This window comes from Penicillium psychrosexuale (assembly GCF_028828465.1).
Source record: "Penicillium psychrosexuale strain IBT 29551 chromosome Unknown utg000004l, whole genome shotgun sequence".
Taxonomy (NCBI): Eukaryota; Fungi; Ascomycota; class Eurotiomycetes; order Eurotiales; family Aspergillaceae; genus Penicillium; species Penicillium psychrosexuale.
Window position 1 is genome coordinate 3806002 of NW_026643189.1, and position 13974 is coordinate 3819975.

At 49.4% G+C, this 13974-nt stretch overlaps 5 protein-coding genes across 5 annotated transcripts; 3 read left to right on the plus strand and 2 right to left on the minus strand.

Annotated features, from left to right (window-relative positions):
- Positions 1-466: 466 nt before the first annotated feature.
- On the minus strand, positions 467-1144 carry N7518_007309 (uncharacterized protein; the record flags this gene model as incomplete). Its single annotated transcript, XM_057188236.1, has 1 exon — positions 467-1144. One exon carries the CDS (start codon positions 1142-1144, stop codon positions 467-469), a length of 678 nt encoding a protein of 225 aa, XP_057039939.1.
- A 2767-nt stretch (positions 1145-3911) lies between these two features.
- N7518_007310 (splicing factor ESS-2 family protein) lies at positions 3912-5387 on the plus strand (the record flags this gene model as incomplete). Its single annotated transcript, XM_057188237.1, has 1 exon — positions 3912-5387. One exon carries the CDS (start codon positions 3912-3914, stop codon positions 5385-5387), a length of 1476 nt encoding a protein of 491 aa, XP_057039940.1.
- A 527-nt stretch (positions 5388-5914) lies between these two features.
- On the plus strand, positions 5915-6583 carry N7518_007311 (uncharacterized protein; the record flags this gene model as incomplete). Its single annotated transcript, XM_057188238.1, has 1 exon — positions 5915-6583. One exon carries the CDS (start codon positions 5915-5917, stop codon positions 6581-6583), a length of 669 nt encoding a protein of 222 aa, XP_057039941.1.
- A 170-nt stretch (positions 6584-6753) lies between these two features.
- Positions 6754-11227, minus strand: N7518_007312 (magnesium transporter CorA family protein; the record flags this gene model as incomplete). The annotated part of the gene is made up of 4 exons (XM_057188239.1): positions 6754-7418; positions 7475-8657; positions 8693-8791; positions 9293-11227. The coding sequence occupies 4 exons, from the start codon at positions 11225-11227 to the stop codon at positions 6754-6756; spliced, it is 3882 nt and encodes a 1293-aa protein (XP_057039942.1).
- Positions 11228-12601: 1374 nt separating this feature from the next.
- On the plus strand, positions 12602-13819 carry N7518_007313 (homoserine kinase; the record flags this gene model as incomplete). The annotated part of the gene is made up of 3 exons (XM_057188240.1): positions 12602-13019; positions 13120-13418; positions 13475-13819. 3 exons carry the CDS (start codon positions 12602-12604, stop codon positions 13817-13819), a joined length of 1062 nt encoding a protein of 353 aa, XP_057039943.1.
- Positions 13820-13974: the final 155 nt, after the last annotated feature.

Genomic DNA, 13974 nt, shown 5'->3' on the forward strand with positions numbered 1-13974 from the left:
GCCATATCTTTTTGTTTGTGTTCTGTTCTGCGTGTTTCAGCTGTGGTCAATCTTTCGTCTCCATGCATTTCTCAGCGATAGCGATTTTTACTGGCCTGGTGTCTTGGAAGGGCGATTTGGGAAAAAAGAGAAAAAGAGGGAAAGGAAAAGGATTTTCTTGGAGGAAATTTCGGAATTTATTTGGAACGTTCGCTAGTCTCTGGTTTTTGTTATAGACTTTGATTTTTATAGAGGAGCTGATAGGCTTCAATACCATTCGTTGGCGTTACTTTGCAAGTATAGGTAGAGGAAAAGAGCATGTGTAGTGGATTTTAGTAAAGACCTGTGGGAGTGAGATTTCAGCCTGGGTTGTGTTACGGTTCTTTCTGTGGGGTCAATGACTGCCTTGAATCAAATACTTGATGGAGGATCTGTACGTACAACATATTCGAGCAGCGACTATTACATGTCCTGTTTATCTACAAAGTCACATATCAACCAAATATTTACCAAGGCGCCCCTTCCATAGGCCCCAGGAAGGCACGTCAGAAACTCGTACCATCTCAGCCTGATACCTGTCTTCTTCGAGGTAGGAGAGATTCTGCGAAATCAAAGTATCAACAGAGGTATCAGTCAGTCCTTCAAAGGTCCACCGAGGACTAGGACCTCTTTCCTCCGACTCCAGTTTCAGACCTTGAGGCTGACCCCACGTCTCACAGTACGCATTAATCCTCCATCGGGGATCATCCGGAGTAAGACCAGGTCCAAGGCTAACCCATCTCGTCACCACTACAGTGATACTCCGAAGCTCTTCGTTCCTGAGCCACCCAATCTCATAGTCAGTATTGCACTCCTCGCAATTCGAACAGAACTCCGGCTGGTATGTCTCGTTCCCATACATATCCTCCAGCCAAAACGACATTGATTGATGCGAGCAGAATTTGAAGCCTTCATGGTGGGAACCGAGCCATGTCATTTTCGCGACAATCATGTCCTGGAATCGCATATACAGACCCAGACCCGCGGGCTTGGGACATATCCGTGCCTCCACCGAAGATAGAACCAATCCGGTGTCGTTCCCTGCAATCAGTTCATGCGATACTCCGGTGAAGGCCAGCGCGTCAGTGCTGATCCCGTATTCGGGACCGTGGTGGAATCCGCGCATGGCTAGGTGGAGATGAGACCAGTGGAGTCTATAGCCACAATGGGTGCTGCGCCCATCGTGTATGGGCATCCGCACATAATTATGTGCAATTGGAACTGGCCAGAATCTAGCCGTTTGCATGCAGCCGAGGAGGGGTGGGTAGTAGGGTGATTGCCTTTGAACTAGCGGGTCTGGGATCCGCAAAGGCTCTGGGATTCTTTTGAAATGATGGAGAACTAAGCAGTCGTCGCATGCTAAGTATCTTGGATTATCACTTTCGAGCCGGCGTAAGAAAGGCAACAGGACTTCTGCTCTCAGTTTGTGCTTTGTCTGACTTTGGAATATTTTGAGAAGTCGATGATTGCAAAGTGAGAGGCTGTATATATCCTCCCGGGGAAGAAAAAATGCTACTAGTAGCACTAGCTCAACAGGAAGGACGTCTAGTAAATCCAGTCCTAGAACTTCCGGGGTAGGATAGGTAGCAAATGTGGGTTCGAGATCCTGGTTTATATCTTGGGCTGAGGAAGAAGACATAATAGGAATGGTCTGAAGGGCTTTCTCGGTGCTAGGAGGGTTTGTTTTCGTCAAAGCCAACATTGTGTATGATATACCTGTGTAGATAATGAGAGTAAGCGTACTAGGCAATGAGAGTAATCAAAGAAGAAATATTATCAGATTAGAAGAATATGAAAAGGCAGAAAAGACCTCGGGTTGCGAGGAGTTTATAACTCAGGCTACGAGTGAAAGATGATGAGAGTATAGTCCCAAAAAGGCTTAACACGAATATAAAAGACCTTGGAACCTATAAATGGTAGAAGTATATCCATGGGTATCTATAAATATATCTATGAATAAATATTTTTGAATATATCATACGTGGAGAGAGATATCGAAAGGGAAGACAGATGTCACCAGCTGACTGCTTTGTATATATAGACTGAAAGAAAGCCTGGTCTGTAGTTAGTGTAACAATAAAGATATACATCCAATTTTAAGCTACATTTCATGTCTTTCCAAGTCGATCGTGTACAGAGATCACACCGCACACCCCTACCTAAAAATGCCTGATTCTGTCAGATTCCTGAAGCAGAAAGTGAGAGTGGCGAGTGAAGCGGCAAAAGGGCCCCTTCGGGATCCGCAATGTAATTTGTAGAGGATTCTTCGGGATCGCCCTGGAATGGAACGTTATAGAGGGTGAGGACCCCGTATAATATGGGGTGTCCGCGCCTGTGTGAAACTCTTTCGACGAGTCAAGTTGTTTGGGAATGTAGCTCTAAATGGGCGGTACATTTCATCCGAAGTTCAATATTGGCCGAGGACTGATAGTGCATAAGTAGAGTAATTGACAGATAAAAAGCACTTTGAAAAGAGAGTTAGAAAGCGTGAAATTGTTGGAAGGGAAGCGTACTTCCACGGTCCTATGTACAAATAAGGTTGTGGGGCCGCTATTGTTTTGGGGTGCGGCTCATTTCTAGCCAATAGTATTGAAGGTAGTATATACTATGACGTAAGATAACGACCCATAGATCCTCAAAATTCAAAAATGGCTTCCCTTTCGCTATGCCCAACCCTCTCTCTCCATGTCAGAAAGACTGAAATAGAGAGTATGTACATATATATGATACGAAATAATTCCACCAACGTGTATTGATAGATATATTTCTAGATATCCATGGAATTATACGATACCTAGGGGTATGAGAGACATCAAGGTTCAAAAAAAAAAGAAAAGCCACCAAGCCCAGGATTCGAACCTAGATCACCTGGGAGCCCTGAAGGTCAGAGGTTACGTCCCTCAGGTGTCCTACCATTAGACTAACTTGGCTGTGTTATTGAGGAGTTCCCAAGTCTTGATGAATATGCAGATATTGATGCTCATACAATTGGAAAGGCAAAATATTCCCGTTTATCAATGGACCATCACAAGGCAGGAAGGGGCATTTTAGAAGGAAGGAGGAGAGGAGGAAGGAACGGAGTAAGGGAGGGAGGAAGGTGAGGGTCTCCAGACCGACGCCTTCCTCATTGTAAGAAGGGGGAAAAAAGAGGGGCGGACTAAGCGAAGATCACGTGACACACTGGTTAGGCTCAGCTGAGACTCAGTGGCGTGCTTAGGTCTACTCAGTGGGCAAAAAGCAGCAAGGCCTGAGCACTAATACGGAAAGAGAACGCCAAGATGTAGTAGAGGAAATCAATTACATAGGTCCTGACCGATGGAAATCACGATCTTCTACACCATTGCAGTGCTAGTACTTGGAGTCAGTTTACTCACGCCCCGGACCTTTGAGAGGAGATTTTTGGGCAAGACGGCTGGCCATGCTTACGGGCTCAGCGAAAACCCCAGGAGAACGCTAACGAATGATAAGTTTGACGCTGCTTTCCAACATAATATCACTGCCAATATCTGAGGGATTTCATGAGATGAAGCATGGTTTACACCTTAGAGTCACTCTCCAATAAAGATCTCCGAGTAAAAAAGCATTACGGATACGCTGCTTCAATTTGTAAGATCGGATGTATATGCAAGCCTGGGCTTTACAATCTAGATAGGTCTTTGGCTTCAGATGCCATCTCACAGCCGGTGCCTATCTGAAGATTCATCTAAATCCTCTACCTATACCCTACTTAGCTCATGATATGATCTATCAATTCAATATGTTAGTGGTATCTGAAGTATGGTTGCCTAAAGCGGTTAGATCAAAATCATATGACCCGCTATCTTATCGCCACTAATTCATCCACCTCTCTTCCAGGTTTCATTATTCTCTCCCTCAGCCTTTGCTCTACAAACATGGCGTCTCCCCCTTCGCAGGAGCTGGTCAGGCAATCTGCTGGCCAGCTTATGCCTCCACCACCACCTCCGAAGCGAATCAAACGCCCTGCAACTGTCCTCGACGAAGACGTCTACACGAACACTTTGTCCCACATTATTGCTCGCGACTTTTTTCCGGGCTTGCTCGAGACACAGATCAAACAAGAGTACCTGGAAGCCCTTGAATCGAAAGACAAAGCATGGATTGCAAGCTCCAAGAAGAAGTTGGCAAGCGTCATGCGCACGCCCACCCCGGGGTCGAATGCAAGACGAAAATCAGACTATGCATCGGCGCCGGCCACACCACATCATTTCCCGGCCGGACGCCCGGGTGACACTCCGCATGGCTGGGGAGGTGATACCCCCATGTCCGTCGTATCGACTTCCACAGCGGCAACCGAAACAGAAGACCGGCATATTCCCGATGTATCGAATTTGGGACTGGTCGCCTTCCAGGCAAAGTATACCAGCGAAGACAACGAGTCCTTCAACAAAGTCCTTGACAAGCAGAATGAAAAGCGACGGGAGAAATACCCCTGGCTTTGGAGCGGGAACAAAATTCCCTCGGCCCGACAAATTGCACACCAGCAACAAGAAATCAAGCGCATCACGGCTCAAGGCGGAAACCCGCAGATGGGTCTTATTAAACGAGACGAGTATGCCCAGCCCGCCATCAAAACAGACCTGGATGCCCGTCCTGCAAATCCAGACACATGGAAAAGCCGCCCGGATAACACCCTCATGTTCCTCCCCAACTCGGTGGAGGATACCCACGAGACACTCCCGCAGAAAGCAGAAATTACATCCCGAGCAGGCCCCAAGCGAACTCTCTACCAAAATACCAGACTCCTAGACCCACATGCCGCAGCAGCAGCGGACGCCGCCAACGCCGTGCCCCCTTCACCCTCTCTATCCGCCATCCAAGATGCCATCGCCGGCCGGCCGCGTCTCAGCGAGTCCGAAGCTGCATCCGCCTTCGCAGGAAGCGAAACCCCGAGGGTTAACGGATACGCCTTTGTCGACGAAGACGAGCCCGAACCTGAATTTACATACTCTAGAACCGACGACATGGAAGCCGACTGGCGCCTCCTCGGACCGACCTCTGAAAAGCCAAATCCCTTCAAACTTGGCGAGACTCGCAAGCGCGAAGCCCTGCATCACCGCATGGTCGATCGTGTGGCGCGGAACAAGCGTGCTGAAAAGGCCGCCCGTGTTACGAAGACACCTGTCTCGTTGACACCGCGCTTTGGTAGTAGTCCCCGGCTGGATTTTGGATCTCGGTCTACTCCTGGTGCTAGCTCTAGTAGGGGCTCTGTCTCCGGTGGAGGGTATTCCCAGGGAAAGATGCTTACGCCTGCAGCGCAAAAGCTGTTGCAGCAGGTTGGAGGGACGCCGAGGTCTGAGCGGAAGTCTGCACTGGGGAATGTTTGGACGCCTACGCCGAAGCGAAAATGATGGCAGTTTATGGCTCGACTTTATATATTTTTTAGCTGCATGATACCACGGAGTTGATAGACTCGAACGGCGTTTCGTTTCTTTGGATGTCTTTCTCCCCGGGAAACAATCACAGATACCGGTACTGGACGTATTGTTACTTTTTTAGCCAAAAAATGCCAATTATGCCTTATTATATGAATACCAGTTCAGGCAACATAGACCAAGTCCTAAACATAGGAGTCGGTGGACATCGGAACGAACAGGAACCGCACGAAAACAGTTCTTAGCCGGTCCCGGTACTTCTTCGGCCTTCATGGTCTTCTCATTCCATTCTTTATTGCAACGACGTGCCTATGAATATTATACATCTTTGCGCAATTGAAGATTTAGAGGATTAGATTTGGCCTAGAATTTGTGGGTTTGCGTTAGTTAACTATATCAATTCTTCAAACGTTCCTAACGCGATAACAGATTTTGAATTGAGACTAAATTGGTCTTCATATGATTCAATTTGCTTGTATTGATTTCAATATCTGTATATCAAAATGAGTATCGAGACATCAGAGAGTCAGACTGCTTCATCGGCATCAACATCTGGAAATATCACCAAAGCCAAAGAGATCATTATACCGACAGAGACACCAACAACAGAAGAAGAACAAGAGAAAGAGAAAGAGAAAGACACATCCACATCTTCAATATACTCCCCAGCAAACCTCCTTTCAAGTCTGCTCGCTCCATTCTCTTTCTCGGCCAAGTCTCCAGAGCCAACCACCGCAATATCCCCAAGCAACGACAAAGAGAAAGAGAAAGAAAAAGAGACAATCAAGAGTCCAACTAAGATATCAATCGAAGCCCCAACATCAGACTCAGACTCAACTACACAACCCACCCCAGAGCCATATTACACTCCTGAAGAAACACCTCTCTACAAAAAGCTCTACAAGACCCGTCTAACAAGAACCCGCACAAAACAACTCCTCCGCGCAGGAGAACGGGGGTATAATGACCCGCCGCCTCCACTAGGACTGGGTGATTGCTGTGGGAGTTCGTGTGATCCCTGTGTAAGGGATTTGTGGAAGCAAGAGATTGGGATTTGGAGGGAGAGATGGGGGGATAGGGCGGTTGAAGAAGGGGAAGGAGTCTTGAAAGAAGAGAAGAAGAGTGAGAAGAAAGAAGAGAAATTGGGGAAGAGAAAAGACCTGGAGTGGTGATTTGTTTGTTACATGTGTATGTACTATTTGCTCTATGATATACAAGTCCAAGCGCAATATTTAGGTGCACAGGAGAACTAGGTCGAGCTCTTGCTATCTAGAGGAGACAAGAACAAGAAAAGAAATAACTGAGAATCCAAACAGCACAAGTACACAGTGATCATACCTATCTACAGCAAATACATAATTCCCATAACCACCAAGCTAGTCACCCAACCACTAGCCCCCAGCTTTTCCCCAAGACTCAAATAATACACAGCCCCGAGATAAGAGCAGGTAATAATACCCTCTGAATTCCGATAGCCATAGGAAGAATTCATCCACGCGCCCTGAGGACACCCGAAGCCAAGGGCAGAGGGACAATCCTTAACAAGGGTATGACAGATATCCTGACAGGGAAGGATCTCCTTATAGGGACCCGGCATGATCTGCTCATCGATGATAGGATTGCGGGATGTATTCGACGCCACGGACTGGCGGTACGGACTGTCATCCGGCAGGGAAGAGCCATTGATGAAGGCCTGGCCTGCGTTACGGACGGCTAGGTACGTGGCGTTGCTACTGTAGTCTGCGCAGCGGGGGATTGTGACGCCGCAGAGCCATTGCTTATAGGCTTTTGCGCAATCGTCGCAGTCCACGGCGAGGGAAAACATCGATTCTTCGCTTGTTTTGCATTGGATTTGTTGGAGGGAATAGGTGAAGTTCTGGTAGAAGGCGGCGGCGTAGTCGTCGTAGATTGTGCGGAGCTTGTCGACGCTTAGTTTGGGGTTGGAGGGGACTGCGTATGCGACTTCTGAGCAGAAGGTTAAGTTGAATAGCACGGCGCAGTTCTCCTCTGGAGGATTGTTAGATAAGGTCACTTTTTGGTATGGATTGTTTGGGCTTGCTCACCTGCTTTGGTCGTGAAATTCATCGGTCGCCATACCTTACCGCCGCCGCCGATGATGCCATTTCCGGACGTGGTCGAATTGCCCACCATTGCCAGAAGACCGCTGTACGATGAACTTCGGTTTAGTCCAGTGATATAGAATTGTTCCTTGGGCTTATTCCCAAGTCCGCGATTGGTCATGCCAACCTCGGTTGAACTACTTATTCGGCCCACCTGCGAAAGCGCATCGAGAGCGCAGAATGATTTCTCCAAGCCCTGCAGTGCCGTATCGTTGATATTGTGGGCAAACATAGTATACGGAGGGACGATGTCCATCCATTGCTGGTAGTTTGTCGAATTCTTCGCAGACTGAGTCAAGTTGTTCGTCACCAGCAGCGCGGCCGACGTGTCCGCGTCGATGAAGAACAAATTTGGGTCATCGTCCACGATATTATGGAAAAAGGCATCGATGGATGCTGCGACCTGGTACGTGTAATATCCCGTGTAGTCGGTTGAATTGGGCGCTGCGATGCCGACGAAGACGTCGCTGTCCGTATCTAAGGTGATTCCAATATACCCGCCAACGGCAGTGTGCATATCCTGCAGCGAATCGTCTTTGCCCGGTCCTGGCTGTTGCAATTTCTGCGAAGTCGACACATACATTTGCAACTGCGGGAACTCGCCTTGTAGGTCGGTCTTGTTGGTAGATGGTTTTTGGCAGGTCGTGAGCGACAAGTAGACCGTAGTCGTCGCTCGCTTCGAGAAGTCCCCGTCTCGTTTCCGTAGCTCATAGGTCGAGTCATCGTCATCGTCGTCTTCATTTGTAGAATTCACGTATGCAGGAAGACCCACGCCTTTCGGGTCGTGTTTGCCGTTCACCACAACCGAGGGCAGATAGAACCACTGGACAGCGCCGATCTCGAGCGCGCCCGGCGCCTCGAACTGATTGTTGCCCAATGCTTTCGCGACATTAGGGTATCTGCGCACGAGCTCTAGCCCATTTGACTCGCCATCTTCGTCGACACTGTCGCGAAGTTCTAGCCCATTGAACGAGTCCAGCGCAAGTGGGAATCCTGCCCCGTCGCTGGGAACCGCCCCTTGGAGGCTCAAGGTGTTCTCTGTACCCGGGACATCGGATGCATCGGCATAGGCGACCGTGACAGCGAAAAGAAGAAAGATCGCGCTAATCGTTGCAGTAAGATAGCACTGCAGCGCGTTGTATTGGCGTCGCATGGAAAGACGGAGGGGAGGTGTCGCTGCACAGCCAATGGCCAGAATTGGAGTTGGCGAATAAAAATATCACAGGCAAGCGGTGGTATACACCAGCTGTAAACCTCTTCCTGGAGGCAAAATCAGCGGCTGCATGCAGTCGACGTGAAAGTTGTTTGGATGAGGCTGGCTATCGTGGAAAATGCCAGTCTTATCAATTTGGCTGCCTTGTTGCCTTGTTGCCTTGTTGCCTTGTTGCCTTATTTAGACACGTAGTACTCCGCGTACCATCTACAACATACATTTCCTCTGCCAAATGAGACTTTGATATATAATGGGTCAGCTGTGAGGTTTTGGAAACCAAAGTCTAAGGCTAAGACTAAGCTTCTATGAGGCTGAATGATTCTAAAATGATACTCCTTGGCTTGATTGCAATCCACACAACTTTCAATAAGTCAATTGTATAAAAGAATAAGAAATGTATTCTATGTATCAAGTAGGTATCGTAGTCTTGAAACCAACAAAAATGGATCAAAGTAGACGATCGCAGTCAAGCAACATGCAAATGCAAAGTAACAGGAACAAGTCAAGGAAAAGTAGGCAATGAGCAATAAACAAAAAAACAATCAAACCAGCCTCTGCCAGCGGGCTAGGCCAAAACTCACAACAACAATACCTGCGATCACTCCAAGAATGCCGAACCACCACGCCAATCCTTCTGTGTGAGCGCCGGGAACTTCTACGTTCATACCGAACAGACCACAGATCAGGTTCATGGGGACCAGAATCGTAGCAATCAGAGTGACTTTGCTGAGAACCTTGTTGACGTGGTTTCCCAACACCAAGTTGGTGACATTCAGCTGAGCCAAGTAATTGGTATGCGACCGACTGAGCATCTTTTCGAAATGCGCCAAGTTCGACATCATGGTCACAACGTGATCCTGGATATCGCCCAGGTAAAGACCAATATCACCACGGGGAGTAACCGAGTACTGTTCGTTACAGCGCTTGGAGAATCCACGAATGACATCAGCCTTGCCGCCTAGCAGGCGCATTAAGCTCATGACCTTCTTGCGCAGGCCACCGATGCGAGGGAGGAACGATTCGAAATCCTCAACTCGGGCAATAAACACATGGTCTTCGATCGCCTCGGACTCCAATTCCACATCCCGAATCACGGGGCCGAAGCTATCCACGATGTCGTCGATCATCGCGTAACAAATCCAGTCGCTACTGAGAGACACATAGTCTCGCAGCTTTCCAATACGTTTCCGGACATTGGATGCGTGAGGGTTGTCCTCAAAGGAGAAAGTGAGAACACCGTCTCGGAAGACAACCATGTAGAAATTGACAGGCTCAAGGAATTCCTCGCTGGTTTTGTCCATTTGGAAGAAGGTCCGGAAACAGACAAAATAATACTGCTTGAACAGTTCAACCTTCTCGCGGGCTTCCTGGGTTTGAATATCCTCCGTTGTCAGGGGGTGAATGGAGAAAGCCCGGGAGATAGCTCCCAATTCCTCATCGGTGGGGTTGACCACATCCAACCACCACACACCTCCCTCAGGCCCAAGCTCAAAGAGATCGCGGAAGGTTTCGCCAGGGAGCACCAGATCTCCCAAATCGGCAGCATGCACTGTGCTTTGAGACTCGGACGAAAAGAACCCGAAGCGGGAACGCTGGTTTGTAGTATGGGGTGGTCGAACCCGCTCCTTTTCGTCCGTAACCTCGGCGTCCTTCTTCTCATGTTCACTCAGTGTATCAGTTGAGCTGGTCTTCTTAATTGGACCCATCTCAGGGCTTTCAGCGCCAGGACGGAGATCGTAAAATATGCGGGGCCTCTTGCTCTGCGAGCTCATGCTGTGCTTGCGGCGATCGCCATCGGCGATTTTACTGCTCGGATTCAGAGCCACAAACTCCTCGAGTTCCTCGTAATCAATGACGGGAATACGGCCTGGCGCGTCAAAGCAGGCCTCCTCTGCTGTGTCGAATGGCACATCGCCCAATTGGGGGCGAACAACACTGGCGTTGCTGAAAGTTGGGCGCCGGTTGTGGGTGCCACCCGAAACGGTGCGCTGCAGGATAGCTTCCAGGTCGGGAGGCGCATGGCTGTCCAGGGTATTGGCGCGCTCACGGCGACGTGGGTCGGCAAAAGCCTCAACTGAATTGGGAGGAGAGGATGATCGAGCGGAAACAGACGAGGCGCAGGAAGCGTTGGCGAGTTCCGGGTTCACAACACTGATGCGACGCGGAGTCTGATACGTGGCGTTGTGGTCGATCGAGAACCGACCGAGTCCATTAAATTCATTCAGCGAACGATCGTCTTCCGCGGCATTTTCAAAATCTCGGGGAATTGGACCGTCCTGTAGGACATCTTGCGCACTGAGCAAGTCTGGACGATCGAGCATTTCAGGACCTTGAGTGGTATCGCGCGGGCTGTAAGAACGCTCCATCGGGGCTTCAATGCGCGGAGGCGTCTGCATCTGCAGGCGGTGATCATCCAGTTCGGGTACCGGAGTACTGTACCTGGTCAGGTACATGTACTTCTCGGATCTGGGCGACTCGGACATGGTGGGATCTCAGTATATGAGGATTCGACGAAAATGATTAGGGCGCCAGATTGGCTGATTTTTTGCTTGGGTTTTGGTTTGGTGATATTCGCTTTTGAAGCGCACAACGACCGGAGCAGACGCAAGCCGGTAAGAGGTTCGTTCAAGGGTGACGGCCCTCCATCCATAAGCTAGACCCTTCGGGAGGGTCTAGCGTTACCGACTGACGTCTAGCGGCCACAATAAAGACAATCCTAAAGCCCAGTTAGGGGGGTCTGGTGTCGCCCCCGCCGAAGACCCGGAACTTGGGGCCTGCAAGAGGGTGGAGGAGAGAGGCCTCGGTGTAGCGAAGTCCCGCCAACTTGAAGAAGTGGGAGGATGAGGAGCTTGGTGGCTCCAGGGTTGCTGTTAGACGAGAGGCGCGAGAGGTTCGCGAGTTCAATGACGTTAACGATCGAATTCGAGTTCTCAAGCTTCAAGACTAGAGATCAATTGAAAATTCTAGTTTAAATCGTAAGATGCTGGGACTTAGTGGGAAAAGCGGGAAGGGTGGAAGTGGCGAAGACCAAATAGAGTGGTTCCAGAAGCCCACAGAGTCACCACTGGGGAGAACAAAAGGGTTTAAGATATGGGATATTCAATATAAAGAACCTCAGGGGGTTGCAATAATAGGAGAAGGTAAGAAAAACAGTGGGGGGGGGGAGGTTAGGAGGTGATATGACCGAGAAAAAGGGAGAAACAAAGGTGAAAATTTTGCAAGCGGGTACCCCCCGTTTCAGCAGGTCTACAAGAGGGACTATAAAATAACCTGTCATATTATTCTCATTGTCTCTACGGAGTACGCCGTACAACGTAGTTTTCCTAATACAAGGAGTAATTCATTGAGGCATCTTATGCCGAATGTCATCTATGCGGCTTTGACTTCTTGCATTCCCCCCGGTCCTATACTACCATCCTACGGGAGTACATATTGGCCTTGGACCTTTGTTGCCCTTGGCATTTGGCTATTTTCAGGTTATATGACACAATAGTATTCTAGGGCAATTTATCTCGGTAAAAAAATAGCCCCTTTTTCTCAAGTTTCGCCTTTCTACGTGGAACAGATGTGCAAGAATACGAAGTATAGGGTAAACACACACCGACAATGCAGAATATATGCAATCGGATTCGAGATCGGATTCGAGATCGGATTTGACATCCTCACAAATCCAATCAAATCCAATCAAAAGAAATCGTCGATTAATGAAGAAAAGGTCTCCACTTACGTTTCCGACGTCGGCCACTTTTTTTGGTGGCGCCAAGAGTTCTCAGAGTCACATACCGGACTATCAGACGATCTTGTACATCTTGTGTGTTTAGACCCCTGTAACACACAAACGTATAGCCATCTTTATCATGACTTCCTTCGTGATCAAGATTCCTTGCTCCTCGGCCAACATTGGCCCCGGATTCGATGTGATCGGCCTGGCATTGTCTCTCTATCTGGATCTCCACGTCACCATCGAGGCCAAACCCTCATCCCAGCTCCCCTTCAACTGCGCCATCACCTATGAGGACCAAAGCAAGAGTGTTGAGAATATCAGTCTCGATCCAGAAGTCAATCTGATCACCCGTGTAGCCCTGTATGTCCTCAGATGTCATGACCAGCGGGCCTTCCCCGTTGAGACCAAGGTGCATATCACCAACCCCATCCCGTTAGGCCGGGGTCTGGGCTCCTCTGGTACTGCGGTGGTCGCCGGTGTCATGCTGGGCAATGAGGTGGGTAAGCTGGGTCTGAGCAAGGAACGATTACTCGATTTTTGTTTGATGATTGGTAGGTTGGATTGTTCTATGTGCCCCTCATTTGAGTCTTCGGGGGAGGGGAAAAAAATTCCCATGATTCGTACGTACATCTTACTAACGCGTGAGAACAGAGCGGCACCCGGATAATGTGGCTGCCTCCCTCTTCGGTGGGTTCGTGGGCACCTATCTGAATGAGCTTAAGCCCGAGGACGTGGCACGCAAAGAGATCCCCCTCAGTGAAGTCCTGCCTGCTCCGGCAGGTGGTGTGGACACCGGCATCAGACCCCCCGCGCCACCCATGGCCATTGGTCATTACAGGAAGTTCAATTGGGCCCCGGAGATCAAGGCCATTGCCATTATCCCGGACTTTGTGGTGCCTACTGCCAACGCCCGTAATGTACTCCCGGAGACCTACTCGAGAGCGGACGTGGTATGTGAATGTCCAGAATTGATAAACTATCTGATTCCAGACTAATCCTCGGCTAGGTCTTCAATCTCCAGCGCGCGGCACTCCTCCCAGCGGCCTTGGGAAGTTCCCCGCCGGATCCTGATATGATCTTCCTCGCCATGCAGGATAAGGTGCACCAGCCGTATCGCAAGACGCTGATCCCAGGATTGACTGAGATTCTCCAATTCATGACCCCGGCCACTCAACCCGGTCTGCTAGGAATCTGTCTCTCCGGTGCAGGACCTACCATCCTGGCACTGGCCACGGATAACTTCACCGAGATTGCTGACCGCATTATCGCGCAGTTCGCTTCTAATAATATCTCGTGCCAATGGAAGCTGCTGGAGCCTGCTCAGGATGGCGCAACTGTCACCTATAATTAAAAGCCGGCGCCTTGTGTCGTCACAACACAATCGCTGCATGTGAGTCAGCGATTCGCCGCACTTGACATACAAGCACGTGGCAGCATTGGAGCATTGGGACCCGAGGGGAATGCGTATTTGGTTGGATATGGGAAGGATGATCTTTCCCTAACCGC